General features: G+C 43.0%; 1 protein-coding gene across 3 annotated transcripts in view; it reads left to right on the top strand.

Annotated features, from left to right (window-relative positions):
- Positions 1–16,866, top strand: part of ADORA2A (adenosine A2a receptor) — a 58,187-nt gene that overhangs the window by 19,373 nt on the left and 21,948 nt on the right. The window contains exons 1-2 of one of the 3 annotated variants that reach the window (XM_068271458.1): positions 5,579–5,663; positions 8,349–8,917. In XM_068271458.1, coding sequence (XP_068127559.1) covers positions 8,568–8,917 — 350 coding nt within the window. In that variant the 5' untranslated portion in view covers positions 5,579–5,663; positions 8,349–8,567. Of the gene's footprint in view, positions 1–5,578; positions 5,664–8,215; positions 8,239–8,348; positions 8,918–16,866 lie in introns of those variants that run through there. The other 2 variants (XM_068271460.1, XM_068271459.1) reach the window with 2 other exon arrangements.

Raw genomic sequence — 16,866 nt, 5'->3', positions numbered from 1 at the left:
TTAGTATAGGTAGGTGGGGGATGGGTCCCTTTAGCATAGGTAGGTAGGTGGGTCCCTTTAGCATAGGTAGGTAGGTGGGGATAGGTGCCTCTAGCGTAGGTAGGTAGGGATAGGTGCCATTAGCGTAGGTAGGATGGGTGCTCAATCACTTACCTCTCTCCAGCGGCGATGTCTGGTCTCCCCTCTCGGACTCGGAGCGCTCCGGTGTAGTGTCAGCTACTGCAGCCCCTCACGTTGTGCAGCCCCGCATGCGCAGTAGGAGCCTGCGTCCTGTGCAGCCACGTAAACCGTCCAGCGTGTGTGCGTGTGCCCGGCGCCGCCGCCAGCCAGCCATGACGTCGCGTCATGGCCTCTTCAGCCGCGCCTCCTCTCTCTTCCCCGCTTCCTATTTGCCGGCGGCTGGCAGCAAAATATGATGGGAAAGCTGCCGGCCGCAAATTGTGATGGGACGCGGCCAAGAGGCCGCGATCTACCAAATAGGCGGTCGCGATCTACCGGTAGATAGCGATCGACCTATTGGGAACCCCTGATCTAGTCCATTGTTCTATCCAGAAAAAAAACTTATATCCAGGCACATCGCCTCTAGTTAGGACATTAAATAAGTTATTAAGGAAAGGGAGGGGCTGAAGGGGGTGTGGCCAGAAAATTAGCAAAAATCAGTAACCCTTTGCACACTCGCAAGCTCAAACAAATGCATTCCCAGATTCACTCATCCAGGCACCACTGTTATCCCTACAGCTAAGTTAAAAGCTGGGGACTTAAGCCTAATCTACACGATACAATTCTTTGTGCGATTCAATTACGATTCTATTTATGATCCGATTAAATCCGCCATGTCCAATCGGTATTCGATTCAATTCGATTTGCCATTGCAAAACAATGGCAAATCGAATTGAATCAAATTGAATCCAGATTGGACATGGTGGATTTAATCGGATCGTAAATAGAATCGTAATCGAATCGCACAAAGAATCGTATCGTGTAGATGGTGCTTTAGTTCACAGAAGAATGCATTCTTATGCTTAGTCACCTACACTGCGCAGAAGTATCCAGGTAAACGTAGGTGTCCTAACTCTGGCCATCTAACATGCATAGGAGAGGAAGAGGACGTCAGGATGTGTGCTCCTAATCCCTTGATAGGTTTGATGCAATGAATGTTTGCATGTCTGCACTATGCATGTTACAGGGCCAGAGTTAGGACACCTACGTTTACCTGGGTACTCCTGACAATGTCAGACCTACTACCGGTTAAGGTATAAGCCAAGCCTTGAGAAATTTTAATACTCTGGTAAGCTGTTTAGTAAGTCATATATGGGAACCCTTAGGGACCATTCACACTAGAAATCGCTAGCCGTTTTGCTCTAGTGATTTTTGACATTGTAAAATCTTTCCCCTCCCTGATTTGCCTTCTGAAATTTATCGCTGGTGGTGACATCTTTAGTTCTGCCAGGTGATCTGTACAGAATGTTCGTTTCTGAGAGTTCTATGCACAGAGTGAGATATTGCTTGCTTGGCAGTTAGAAAAAGCTGTTATTTACCACAATGCAATGAGATTCACAGACCACAAACTGTCAGGACCATGGTCATGACATCACATTGTGGGAAGGCTTTCACCACAATATCAGCCACACAGACCCCCCTGATGATGTATTCAAGAAAATTTTAACATTAACATTCAATCATTGGTTAAAGTTCCTCTTTAAAGTCCATGTTTCAAAATGAAATTTTCACATTTTAGCCATAGAACTTGATTTCCTGTATGTATCTAGTGCCAACATACTGTATTATACAGCTCTTCACATAGAACTACTAACTTCCATGCTCACATCATGGCTTGCAATAAAGTCTAGTCTCTACCATAGTCATATTCAACGGAGACAATAGTATTCCATCCAGTGACTATATAGCTTCGAATTATGTGATCTACTTCATAAGGCTTCAGGTGTAGGAAAAACTCCCATTCACTAAAATCAAGTGGTAGTATTTATTTATAGGTTAAAGCGATGAGCTGTGTGCTGTTTCTTCCGGACTGTCGAGGAATATAAGCAGATTAATGTCACCGCACTGTACTGCAAGGTCACCATATCAGTACAGTGTTACATCACTGCTGCTTTTCCACCTTCTCCAGCATCAAGCTGTTAAATCCACTCCCTGCCATGATCTGATTGAATAAAGTGTGGAGATTTATACACTATTACTCCCTGTTCCGCCGTTCAGTCTTGGAGCACACTTGTGTGTGCGGAAAACCACGAGTTTTCTGCCATGGTGTGTTTTTCATAAGTTTGCATTTTTTTTTGTAAGTATTTTCCCCTTTTGAATAGAGAAAAACAGAGCATCATATTTATTTAGTAAAAAAACGCTTGTGAAACGCATCAATCCCCCCCCCATATCAAAGGGAAAATATGCAATTAACTTTTCCTCCTGAGTTTTCTCCTAAGAGATATTTTTTTTCATCTTGTGTTTAATTTTACAGCACTTTGCAAATCAAAAAGTATGAAAAGTTGGTGAAAAAGTACTGCCAAAATTATTTTGAGTATTTTGTTGTTGCTTGCTGGTGGTTTAAAAGGTAAGTTCTGAAAATATCACCTAGAAGAAAACTCAGGTGAAAAAATGAATTGCATACGGGCCTTTGTCTTTACACTTTAAGGCAGGGAACACACTAGGCAGAAACGCTAGTATTGCGGAAAATGCAGCGAAAACGCACATAATGCAAGTCAATGGTGACGCAGAGGTATTGCGTTTTGTATACGTTTTTATATGCATATTTAAAAAAAAAACCCAAAAAACTTGTTTGATGATGTATTTCCGCTTCCTGTTGACTTCCTAGTGATTTGCATAAAACGCATGAAAAAAAGCATGCAAAACGCATACAAAATGCATATGCAATTTATATACGCGAATTGCAAACGCATTAAAAAGCATGTAAACTGCAAGAAAAATGAATGTGCGGGGAAAACGCAAAACGCAAATGCACACAAAACGCAAGTAAAACGCACTAAAAATGCACAAACGCATATGCAGCAAAATTCTACTTTTCCCGTATACTGCCTAGTGTGTTCTCAGCCAAATATGGAACACTCTGGTGCCCAATACACTCTGACAGAGCGCAAATTACTATAAAAACAGTGTAATTTGGCAACCAGCAAAACTGGCAGCTGAATTACATCTTACCCCTGAGGAGGACCTGATTTACCATAAGGCACTGTAGGCACATGCCTACAGGCGCCTGATGATGGAAAGGCGGTTTCACTACCTTCCTTGAGCGCCTCCCTCCCTCCTTCCCTATGCAGAGTCCTGATGAGAGTGTAAGGGAGAATGTAAGTAAATGCTTTCTGCTTTCCACTGATGAGATCTCCCTCTAATCAGGAGCACCTCTAGCTTCTTAGCACTGAGGTTACTCTAGCCATCATAATACTTGGGGGCACCTCTAGCTACTTATTGTTGAGGGAACTTCTGGCCGGCTAATACTAAGGGACATCCATAGCTACCTATGATGGGCAAGGGAAGTGAGGGAGAAGTGACAGCTGGGTCAGTCAAAACACTTGCGGTGCGGTTCAGCGGGGGGTTTGTAGGTTCATAGAGAGGGGAATCTAAGGTGCCAGGACATCTGTGCCTATAGGCTCCTGTGAGGTAAATCCGGGCCTGCCCCTGAGTTCACTGCAGCCTGGAGAGGAAATGGCAATTAACGCCGCCGGGACTTTTGCAGGAGCAGGGTGAGACGTTTTTTGGCTTTGCCCTGCGCCCAAATTTCCCAATGCTTTAATTACCTGTACGCCTATCTTATCTAACTATACCAGTTTCATGCCTGTAGGGCTGTTCTTCGGAGGCTGGGTGATGTAATTGTCTGGAAAAAAGTAAAAGCTATTGTCCTCAAAACGAAAGCAGTAAATAATTTCTGCAGCACAAATGGGCTCAAATGTAGCACTAACCAAACATGAGGGAATTTTTATTTGTGCTTATTGGGGTTGGGGGGGGGGGGGGGGGGGCAGCTTCATGGAGCTACTGATACATATTGGGATTAGTCCACCCTCTCTGCACATGCCTGTTGGATATAACATCTTAAGAGAGTTGAGTCTTATGGGAATTGCGGTGCAATTTGGAACATATTGGGATTGGTCAGGCAGCACCTGAAAAATAGCAGAGAGGAGGGAGTATTTTGCGGCGAAGGCAACACAAGTATCTGTGGATTTTGCAGTGGTAGTCAGGCATTGGTAGAGGGAAGGCTTGTGTGAGAATAGGGTTAGGTTTGGCAAAATTTACAGATATTTTACTATTGAAATCAGGGCCAGGCCAAGGCAGAGGCAAGAGAGGCTCCAGCCTCAGGGCGCAGTGTAGGAGGGGGTGTACAACTCACAGCTATTATTCCCCTATTGTGTTTGAAGCAGAGAGACATAAGAAAAGGGGATACATGCCAGTGACTGCAAGCCAGATAACTAGAGATTAAGGTGTAGGGCGCCCTGGGGCCAATCTTATTCTAATATCAATCAGTGTGTGACGGCTGGATGTGGATGTGACGGAGGGACACACTTTGGTGTCTTAGCCTTGGGTGTTGGAGGACCTTGTCCCAGCTCTGATTGAAATTAGCACTGCCCAATAGTAGAATATCGGTAACTATTAGCGGGTATCTCCGTGCCCAAATTATGGATTGCGGATTCAGAAATCGCCTTTTCTGACCATCCGTAGATGTAAACATGCCACACTGCATCTGTGCTGGTGGACGGTTATGCTAGCTAAGGGTCAATAAGACCATAATGCAGCAAGTGACTGATCACTCCATGATCGAAAACTGATTGTGTAGTAGTGATGGATATACCACCTTGCGGAACAATGCTGCACAGCCTGTGATTCCTCTCTGCTTCTCCTCCCATCCACTCGGTGGAGGTTTTCCAACATGACACATCACCCTCTTCATAAATTGCCAGACATGGATACAAAGTTGCTCAACTGGGCATGCTGGAGGCAATAGATGTCTGGCAGATCTAATTGGTCATAAAAAACAATCCATATTTCACCTGCTGTTAACATTCTTAATCTGGTGCAGCAATCAAGGCAGAGTGGGAGATATGTAAGATACTTTGTTAGGACAAAGTGCTGATTTTTTTTTTATGTGGAATATATTAACACAGCTACATAAAAGGTGATAAATAACTAACTGTTCTGGAAATAACTGCAGTTGCAAGGCGATCTGCCAGATGAAGGGACTTGTACTGTGAAAGTGTGCAGCTATCTCAACTATAGTTAGTTATTAAAAGGTACTACATGCTATGACTGGTTATTATTTTGATCTACAACAGTAGTGCCCTGTTTGGCACTGAAGTACAGACTTTATAGTCACACTGTCTTATATCACTGTCTGTGTGTTGGGGGTAGGGGGATGGAATAGGCTCTGTGAGTTTCACAGAGAAGTGCACTTTGTTTCGAAGGAAGCCTAGTATTTTTACAATAATGGGAAATGCTTTGGGTATGTGTGAGAAACAAGAGGTGTGTGAGACTGCTAGGAGAGACAATGTCACACAAGAGGGGGCGGGAGGGTGAGGGAAGGAGGAGGAGGAGAGACACACACCAGTTTAGGAAGGCAAGCACAGCACAGAAGGCAAGTCAGTGCATGGGACTGATCGTTACACAGCTCTGCGGGGATATTGCAAAGCCATCCACATCAGCAGGTGAGACACTGCTTGTTATCACATAGCTCCATACATGACACAGGCACAGCATCCCTAGGGCTGCATATACAGCACTAACACCATACTACAGGTGCAAAATGTTACCAGGAAACTTTTATCCAAATGCAAATGAAGACTGGCATTTTGCTGATTAGATACATTTATTATCATTTATTGTAAATCTTTTATCAAATGCAAATGAAGACTGGCATTTTGCTGATTAGATACAACATTTATTATCATTTATTGTAAAACTTTTATCAAATGCAAATGAAGACTCTGGCATTTTGCTGATTAGATACAACATTTATTATCATTTGTTGTAATTATAAAGCGTCAAAATGTTATGTAGCGCTGCACAATAGATACATTTAAAGTTTAATGTGTTTGGTAAAAATAGGTGAGGTTGCATGATCAAGCTGGAAACACTAGTGGGGATGGTTCTGCCAGAGGCTTACAATCTAAAGATCGAAAGAGAGGTTTGCATGGCGTTCTATAGCACATATAGGGATCTTAAATTATTTTAATGAATAGTAATAAACCTAAGACCATATATTCAAGATTTGATTTGATTGATTATATTTCATTCTCTGGTGCATGTTACATATTATTATCTATTTATAGGACTGGAAGCGTATCACCTTGTGAGAGACAAGAGGGTTTAAATGGAGGTGTGGTAAAGTCATTGTTTTAGGATAGCTAGCTAAGGCAAAACAAACAAGCGATATAGATAGCCTATGACCTTAATTGTCTATTAACGTTAACTTGTAAGTACTGAGTTATGGCCATACATCTCTCGACTTGGCGGCCGATCGACCATTTGATTCGATAATTGTTATGCCTAATCGCTGATGCAACCAATCTGGTGCCAACATTGGTCACATGTGTAGATCAAACATGCTGCAAGATGTCGGGCTGCTGTGGTAGATCGAGTGCGCGGCAGTAACAGCAAGAGATAATTGGTCGAGTGAGAAAACCCCCAGCGCTGTAACCCCTAGCCTAGTGTATACATTTTCCAGCCGTTTGTGCATTTATACATTACTGTCCCTATGTCGCCCACTGCGCGGTGCCCATCCGTCTCCAGAGCTTGTGTGACGTTACACACGTGCCACGCGTGTGTGACAAATAATGTATGAATGCACACATGGGTGCACATTTATACACTGGAGGCAGTAGCGATGCTGAAATCGATTGGGAATCGGCCTGTGGTGTAAGGATAGCCGGCAGATCTCTCTCTAATCAGATTCGATCAGAGAGAGATTTGTCTCTTGGTCAAACCTGCCCTTTCATCGCTTGATGTATAGGCACCTTAACAATAAGTTTTCATGCATTAAACAATGTTACGTGATATTGCACAAAACACACATTCGTTGTGTAAAATCGCACGAAAAATCCTGCCATGGCTATGGACCTTCAGAGTCCTATGGCAAGCATTATACAAAGATAGAGGATTATACAATACAATACGATTTGTAAAGCGCTTTTCTCCCATAGGACTCAAAGCGCATGGATATGTCTCAGATCACATATATGCATGCACAAGCAGAATATGCTTTTATGTTACAAGCTGTGAAGTACTTTATAGCTGATAATCTGCCAGTAATGATTAGTTCCTAATAATTAATGTCTAGGGCTGTTGTGAAAGTGAGCTTGTGTTGTTTGGGCAGACCTGTGTTGTAGTGTAGACACCTATATGCAGGGACTTACATTGCCTAATTATTATGCCTATTATTATTATTTACGGTGACAGTTATGTGCAGGTAAGCATATAGATGTGTAGTTCAGTTTATATTCTAGAGTGATGTTTAGGAAAATATGTTTCAGTACTATAAACAAGGGTTTCTGAACATTATTTTAGCATGTATCTACCTCTTCACTAAGATGGTGTTTTCTAAGTACAACCATGTAAGGGTAATATCACCTCAAGGGGTACTTTAGTACCCCTTGACACATACGTATATATTAGTTGTACATATCCATAATACTGTATAAATGCATTTCAGATATTCTTTACACTTTTAATGAGGTAAAATACTTATTCAGTCTTGTTTATATATGTTACAATTTTTTAAATAAAAAAATATCAAATATCCCTCCAGTATAAGAAGCCACTGCTGTAGTCATTACTTATGTACACCCTAGTACTGCTGTTTATTCTTGTTATTTAAAAAATAGTTCAATAAACATTTTGAAACAGGCATGCTGACTCCCCCGGATATGTACCATTTGGTTGTTTATGTCCTGATATTGATATTTGTGTGTCAGTATGGCTGTGTGGTGTGAAGGATAATATTTGGGCGTGTCAGTGAGGACACTGCTGTGCTCTGTGCCTCAGACAGAGAGATGTTTTGGCGTGAGTTGCAGGAGGCTGCTTACTCATAGTGTATCTGTGTTGTGCACCTGTCATTGGACTGGGGGCGTTTAAGTGCTGTTGTGTGCTGATAAACTGCTTGTAAGTCTGCTGAAAGTGTATATATGGAATACGTAACTGGGGAACTTCTTGTTTTAAATGTCTTATATAGCATCAGGCACATAGCCATTCCTGGAGCTAAAACTGTCAAAACCATCAGTTTATGTACTTTTAGCAGCATTTTATAATATGTGTGCTTGTAGGATTCAGTGTCCTACCATTGGTGTATTTCATTGTGATGTTCATGGCTGTGTTTATCTGTACCTTTCTGACAGGATTTGGAACTGAAAACGTATTCCATACCAGAATGGGGGATTTGTAAATAAGAAATCAAAGAAGATACAAGTAGCTTTCAGAGCTCCAAAATATATATGAATGTTGGGAACATCTTAAAAAAAAACACACCAAGAGGACCTCCTGTATACCACTTAGAGGACTACTACAGCAATGACCAATGAGGCTGCAACACTTTTTTACCGCAGGTCAGCATCACCATGGTAACAGAGGAGAACAATACATACATAGTAGACCTGATTTACATAGTCCTGGAAGTAGTCATTGCCATTTTGGCTATCCTTGGCAACGTCTTGGTGTGCTGGGCTGTCTGCATTAACAGTAACCTTCAAAACGCCACCAATTATTTTGTAGTGTCCTTAGCTGCGGCAGATATTGCAGTGGGTGTCCTTGCCATTCCATTTGCTGTCGCTATTAGCACTGGATTCTGTGCCACTTTTCATGCCTGCCTCTTTATTGCCTGTTTTGTTTTGGTTCTGACGCAAAGCTCCATCTTCAGTCTTCTTGCAATCGCTGCTGACCGCTATATTGCTATCCGCCTCCCTCTCAGGTGAGTGCTTATGGATATGCTTTACATGATGTCATCTTTATGTTTATGTATAGGTATTAACGTATAAGTTGGTTTATTAATTATTTACATATCATAAAGAGGGTTCTAGAGTTATAATAGGACTCTATTTTAGTATGTGTGCTTAAAAACTTGGATCATTTAAAGCGAAATTTTCCTTTGAAAGTATTGGAAACCACCATAATTGCATTTCCCATGCAGTTATGCCCCACGAGAACCCAACAATCAATTATGGAACCTGCAATACATTAATCATCATACAGAGAATAGATGTTATTCAAAACAATCATTTATGATGAAATCAGGTGACTGTCTGATGTCTGTATAGGTACACCCCCTCCTCTGCAGCCAATCTGGTTCAAAGGATTAGCAATTGGCCGCACTGCACCATCACTTAGTACAGTAGACTAAAGATAAAAGTCGGATCATAATTTTTCTTAGGTCTAAACACAGTTTAATTGAGCTGTGCATCTGAAAACTTTTGTATTATGCTACTAGCACAGGTACATTAGGCCAAATCTCCGTGACTCTTTCTAAATAGACCACAGAATAGGAAACCTCTTTAAAGCCTAATCTACACGGTACAATTTTCCATCAGATAGACGGATCTATTAGCTAGATCTAATAAGAAATTGCATTGTGTGTAGACATCCAAATTGTTTCAGATACATTTTGGCTTGTGCTATGTAACCCCAGTGTACCTGCATGGCTTATGCTATGTAACTCCAGTGTATGTGGGAGGCTTGTGTTATGTAGCCCCAGTATACCTGCGTGGCTTGTGCTCTGTAACCTCAGTGTATCTGCGTGGCTTGTGCTATGTATCCCCAGTGTACCTGTGTAACTTGTGCTATGTAACCCCAGTGTACCTGCGTGGCTTGTGCTCTGTAACCTCAGTGTATCTGCAAGGCTTGTGCTCTGTAACCTCAGTGTACCTGTGTGGCTTGTGCTCTGTAACTTCAGTGTACCTGCGCGGCTTGTGCTCTGTAACCTCAGTGTACCTGCGTGGCTTGTGCTCTGTAACCTCAGTGTATCTGCGTGGCTTGTGCTCTGTAACCCCAGTGTACCTGTGTGGCTTGTGCTATGTACCCCCAGTGTACCTGTGTAACTTGTGCTATGTAACCCCAGTGTACCTGCGTGGCTTGTGCTCTGTAACCTCAGTGTATCTGCAAGGCTTGTGCTCTGTAACCTCAGTGTACCTGTGTGGCTTGTGCTCTGTAACTTCAGTGTACCTGCGCGGCTTGTGCTCTGTAACCTCAGTGTACCTGCGTGGCTTGTGCTCTGTAACCTCAGTGTACCTGCGTGGCTTGTGCTCTGTAACCTCAGTGTATCTGCAAGGCTTGTGCTCTGTAACCTCAGTGTACCTGTGTGGCTTGTGCTCTGTAACTTCAGTGTACCTGTGTGGCTTGTGCTCTGTAACTTCAGTGTACCTGCGCGGCTTGTGCTCTGTAACCTCAGTGTACCTGCGTGGCTTGTGCTCTGTAACCTCAGTGTACCTGCGTGGCTTGTGCTCTGTAACCTCAGTGTACCTGTGTGGCTTTTGCTCTGTAACTTCAGTGTACCTGCGTGGCTTGTGCTCTGTAACCTCAGTGTACCTGCGTGGCTTGTGCTCTGTAACCTCAGTGTACCTGCGTGGCTTGTGCTCTGTAACCTCAGTGTACCTGCGTGGCTTGTGCTCTGTAACCTCAGTGTACCTGCGTGGCTTGTGCTCTGTAACCTCAGTGTACCTGCGTGGCTTGTGCTCTGTAACCTCAGTGTACCTGCGTGGCTTGTGCTCTGTAACCTCAGTGTACCTGCGTGGCTTGTGCTCTGTAACCTCAGTGTACCTGCGTGGCTTGTGCTCTGTAACCTCAGTGTATCTGCAAGGCTTGTGCTCTGTAACCTCAGTGTACCTGTGTGGCTTGTGCTCTGTAACCTCAGTGTACCTGTGTGGCTTGTGCTCTGTAACTTCAGTGTACCTGCGTGGCTTGTGCTCTGTAACCTCAGTGTACCTGTGTGGCTTGTGCTCTGTAACTTCAGTGTACCTGCGTGGCTTGTGCTCTGTAACCTCAGTGTACCTGTGTGGCTTGTGCTCTGTAACCTCAGTGTACCTGCGTGGCTTGTGCTCTGTAACCTCAGTGTACCTGCGTGGCTTGTGCTCTGTAACCTCAGTGTACCTGCGTGGCTTGTGCTCTGTAACCTCAGTGTACCTGCGTGGCTTGTGCTCTGTAACCTCAGTGTACCTGCGTGGCTTGTGCTCTGTAACCTCAGTGTACCTGCGTGGCTTGTGCTCTGTAACCTCAGTGTACCTGCGTGGCTTGTGCTCTGTAACCTCAATGTACCTGCGTGGTTTGTGCTCTGTAACCTCAGTGTATCTGCAAGGCTTGTGCTCTGTAACCTCAGTGTACCTGTGTGGCTTGTGCTCTGTAACCTCAGTGTACCTGTGTGGCTTGTGCTCTGTAACCTCAGTGTACCTGCGTGGCTTGTGCTCTGTAACCTCAGTGTCCTTGCGTGGCTTGTGCTCTGTAACCTCAGTGTCCTTGCGTGGCTTGTGCTCTGTAACCTCAGTGTATCTGCAAGGCTTGTGCTTTGTAACCCCAGTGTACCTACATGGCTCGTGTTATATAATTCAAATGAAACAGACAACTTCACATCTTTTAAAGCAAATTTTCGACATAAAGAAAAACAAAATCAGATACTTACCTCAGTTGAGGGAACCCCTGGATCCTTCAGAGGCTTTCTATGTCCTTCTCAAGACCACCGCTGGGCCTCTGTAAGTTTGCGGCTAGGCCCCATCTGTGAATGCGCATAGGTGCACTATTCAGGATACCTTATGCCTATGAAGGACGCCTAGTGTCTGTGCAGTAGAACAGAGTCGCTTGGGTACAGCATTTCCCCCCAAACCTACGTGCTACTGCGTAGGAATGAGGTGTCCTGTGCCTGTGCAGTGCATCTGTGCTTGTTCATGGATGGGAGTACGGAAGCAGCAGATTTGGGCGCATGAGACAAGTGGACAAAAAGGGCGCCCCATTCACTCCCATTATAAATATCGTTTAATGGGCGCCGAACAGGGGAAAAAAGGCGCTGGAGATTATTAACGTTTTAACAAACGCCGCCCGGAGATTTTTAAGGATTTATAACTATGTTTGTGATGATTTAACTTTACAAAATGAGCCCGTGACGAATAACGTTTATAAAGATACTAAATCACTATTTCTAAAACATTATTATCCACCCAAAAAAATTATTTACATTTTTTTTATTTACATTTTTTATTTATTAATGTCTGTAAAACATTATTATCCATAGGGGGTCTTAGGATTAGGCACCACCAGGGGGTCTTAGGTTTAGGCACCAACTGGGGGGTCTTAGGTTTAGGCACCAACAGGGGGGTCTTAGGTTTAGGCACCAACTGGGGGGTCTTAGGTTTAGGCACCAACTGGGGGGGTCTTAGGTTTAGGTACCAACAGGGGGGTCTTAGGTTTAGGCACCAATAGGGGGGTCTTAGGTTTAGGCACCAACAGGGAGGTCTTAGGTTTAGGCACCAATAGGGGGGTCTTAGGTTTAGGCACCAGCTGGGGGGTCTTAGGTTTAGGCACCAACAGGGGGGTCTTAGGTTTAGGCACCAATAGGGGGGTCTTAGGTTTAGGCACCAACTGGGGGGTCTTAGGTTTAGGCACCAACAGGGGGTCTAGGGGTTAGGGATAGGTACAGGAAGGGTTTTTAACAAACGTAAATATAAGTTTCAGTTTACAAACAGGGAAGATTAACGTTTTAAGAATTGCCGATCTCATACACATTATTTAGTGATTTATAAATTCTTAAAACACTATTTGTAAACGAAATTCTACACAATATTTCTATAAACGATAATACTGTTTATCGTTTACACCACGCGCCCTTTTTTCCCGACGCCCTTTTTTGATGTACGCGGGAGTACAGTTACGTGCACTCGTCAACAAACTTTTGTCAAATAGGTTCAGAGGGTCTCGACGCTGGATCAGTGGAGGCGAGGGGAACAGGGGAAGCCTCTAGATTATACAAAGGCTTACCTCTACTGAGGCAGTTTTTTGTCCCCCATAGATACACTTTAGGGGCTCTTTTCCACTGAGAAATGAGATTGAAATGTGATGGTAATTCTCTATTCACACAGCGAACGTTGCAATGTGACTATTGCATGTTCTGGCAGGTTTCAGTATCTGACTGTGTTCACAATTTTTGGCGGTGGAAAAAATGGAGATTGGTGAATTGCAAGAAAATAACATAGCACCACATCTTGCACTCCTATTGACTTCACTTGAATGCAGGAAAAATGCAGCATACACTACGTTTGCATTTGGGTGAAAATCAATTTGCACCAGTGGAAAAAGGGCACTGCCATTACTATGGGTATATCAAGCCTTATCTGAAAATCACATTAAAACATGGCTAGTGGAAAAGGACCCTTAATAATTATGTTAAGCTAGTCATACACTATATACATATTCAATTTAATTTTGGTAAACCATATTGGTATTGGTTGATTATCCTAAGCGCTGTGTGTTGTTTGTGTATAGTCATACACTAGTTGACGTTCACCTGATCCACAAACATTCAAGAGTTTCGTGATCGGGAATCAGTTGACGAATATGGACAGTTTGGATACCTTGCACCACTCCGTTTTAGTAAAAATATGTTTGATAATTGATTGAATGCTACAACTAGCTTTATACTGATTAATGTAGTACAAAACTATGCAGCCAATTATCCTCTGCTGCTCCTACTCCATTGTTAATATATTGGCTTTTCCTAAACACATTTCAGTCAGTATTTAGATCAACCTCAATTAACTGAAGCTCTGATTTTTTAAAAATAATTAAGTTGGTTTTTAGCAAAATAAACATCAAATCAATTGCAAACATTTGGGTCGCTTACATACACTTGCATTTTTTTGCCATGATTTGTTGCAATACAACCCGGGGGACATCAGAAGTGCACAGACTGCACCGTGTGATGTTTCCATCCTTGGGTTGCAGCGCGTTTGCTGACAAATTACCGCAAATGCAATTTCCAATCATTGTAATAAATGGAATCGCAATTGCATTGCTGAAAAATCAGAAGTTTTGTGCGTTGTCTCGATATGTACAATTCCCTATGCGCTCAAGTGGAGAAGAGGGCTAACCCGTATTTGGTAAGAGCCCATTTCTCAGATTTTTTCCTTCCTTTGTTTCCTCTCTCCCCTTCTTACTAAACTGACTGTGTACCCCAGCTCCCTATACTTACCTCTGAGGAGCCATAGACAGCCATGGAGATAAAACACTTACAGCTACTTTGGCTCCAATTGGTGCTGTCCCAACTCTGCCATCTCCCAAATTCCCTCTTTATCGAATCACAGGAAGCTCCATGTCACACTTACATCACTGTGCTCCAACCTGCCTTGTCAGTCACCCCCACCACTTGATATACCAGGCTGTATGGCTGTTACAGCCAAGCCTCCTCTCCAGCCAACAAGGGAGGAAGGGGAAAGAAAGCTCAGGCGCCACATCACAGAAGTGATAATGGGAGGCCTAGCTGCTGCTAGCATGCTCTTACAAGCTTTTTTTATACATGTTCAATATAGTAGGGGGGTTGGGTGTAGCGAGTGCACAATATATATCAGCTGGAAAAACATTAAGAATGATGGTGCAACATCCAGAATAATATATAGTTCATACAACATTGCTAAGAGAAAAAGAGGTTTCCAGGAGCAGCTCATCACAACAGTAAAACTCAACTTTTAATAGGTTTTCTTAAAAAGTACTTCCATGCAGCAATAAAAATTGTAGATACAAACAAAGAGATACTTATCAAGCACATGCAGTCAAATAGAGGTGCGGAGGATGAGTCGACGGCCGTTTCGCCCCCAAGTCATGGCTTTCTCGAGACCGAATGGCCTTTTTAAGAAAACCTATTACAAGTTGAGTTTTACTGTTGTGATGAGCTGCTCCTGGAAACCTCTTTTTCTCTTAGCAATGTTGTATCTTTATACATGATCGATCTCAATCACTTGAAATTGCTCAAAAGTCTTCTAACAGCAAGTCTAATGCTGGGAATACACTGCTCAATTCTGAGCCATTTAGATGGCTCGATAGATAATTTCCGACACGTCCGATCTCCCGCCTGATCGTTTCGTCACTGAATTCCACATTGAGGACAATGCAAAAAGAAAAATGAGCGGAAGATAAGAGAATCGCCTGCAGAATCGATCGAGCGGGAGAACCGAGTGGCAAAATCAAGCCGTGTATGCCCAGCATAAGTCTCCCATGTGCAGAGGAAGAGCGGGCGGTGCCCTGTACCAAGAACATCAATAGACGTTCCCTCAGGAACACTAGCAGTCCACTGTTAGTGATCCAGCCTAATTGGTCAGTGACGACCACTTCGGTGACATGGGAGAATACCTGGGATGATCATAAACAGTTGTTTTGGCCAAGGAATCTAAAGCGTGTAAAATGTTTACCTACCAGTATGGGTAGAACACATGAGATAAATGCAGATGGAATCCTGGTGAGACATTACCTCAGAGTAAAACTGTCACCATAATAGTGGAATGTGACTCTCCATGAACTCTTTTTTATTGACATCATCACTTCACCCCGGGCCTAGAAATCATAAGATTTGAAGTGTAAGTACACTTATAATTAGGTGTTATCAAGACAACATAAAGTGGGCCTCTGGCCAAGAATGCTATATACTTGAGTTACTAAATAACAAAATAAACGGTTTCATGTTATAGTGACCTATCTTGCACCTTTCTGTTTCTCGTAGCCAGTTCAGGGAGAATGATCTCGCTACTTTGCCAAAGCTGCTTACTGAACTCTCATCTACTGTGACTTAGTCTCTGTAATTATTAGATGACACACAGACTTTTTCACAGATCCTTTAAAGGATAACTGTAACAACACCTTTTCACTCTTTCACTCTGGCCTACTACCCCTCACAAGTGCTCTAAACCCATAGCTGAACTCTGGTCTCCTACCTTTCGTGTCCTTACCTCTCCCTCTAGATTGTAAGCCTTCGGGCAGGGTCCTCCTCCTTTTTTGTCCTACCTGATCATGCACCTCCATTACTGTGCACCCATGCTATGCAACTGAGTGAACCTAACTTGCCTAATCTCCATGATCCCCTCCAATGACTGACTAAGCATTACCTGGTACTCATACTGTGCTGTGTGATCTGGTCTTTCTTGTATTCATTTATTGTCATTTTGCTCTATGTCACCCCTAAATATTGTCTGTAACCTAAATTAATGTCCAGCGCTGCGTAATATGTTGGCGCTTTATAAATACAATAAATAAATAAATATGGAGGCTGCCATATTTATTTCCTTTTAAACAATACAAGTTGCCTGGCACTGGCAGCCCTGCGTGTCTATTTGGCTGCACTGCAGTAGTGTCTTAATAACACCAGAGACAAGCATGCAGCTAATCTTGCCAGATCTGACAATAATGTCGGACATATGTCATTTAAATGACATTGTACAGACTGGATGACTGCACGATATCTACCCAATAGTTAACTAAATTGATCCACCTATTGGATCAGGCAGAATGCGCGATATGAGTCACTCGTCTGTTGTTTAACACTGTTTGGCTACATCTTTTTTTTTTATATCACTTGTCATCTGATATGGTGATATCTGTTGTTTTTTGGATGTTCCAAACAACTTTTATCCAACATGTGTACAAGGAATCAATTAATGAGATCTTATGGACTTTAGTGTTAAGGTCAATTGCCCGCCAAGGCCATGCATCTATAAATTTGGCGGACGATTAACCATCAGATTCGATAATTATCAAATCTGATGAAAATCAGTCCTGCCAAGATCAGTTGCATGTATCGATTGGACATGCTATAATGCTGGTAGTCACGAGGGGCGCATATGCGGAAGTACGAGGACATGCGTGGATGGTGGCAGGTAAAGTATAACTGCACGGGCA

Source organism: Hyperolius riggenbachi, chromosome 1 (assembly GCF_040937935.1).
Source record: "Hyperolius riggenbachi isolate aHypRig1 chromosome 1, aHypRig1.pri, whole genome shotgun sequence".
NCBI lineage: Eukaryota > Metazoa > Chordata > Amphibia > Anura > Hyperoliidae > Hyperolius > Hyperolius riggenbachi.
The sequence above is the reverse complement of the archived record's forward strand: the minus strand, read 5'-3'. Positions and strand labels throughout refer to the sequence as shown.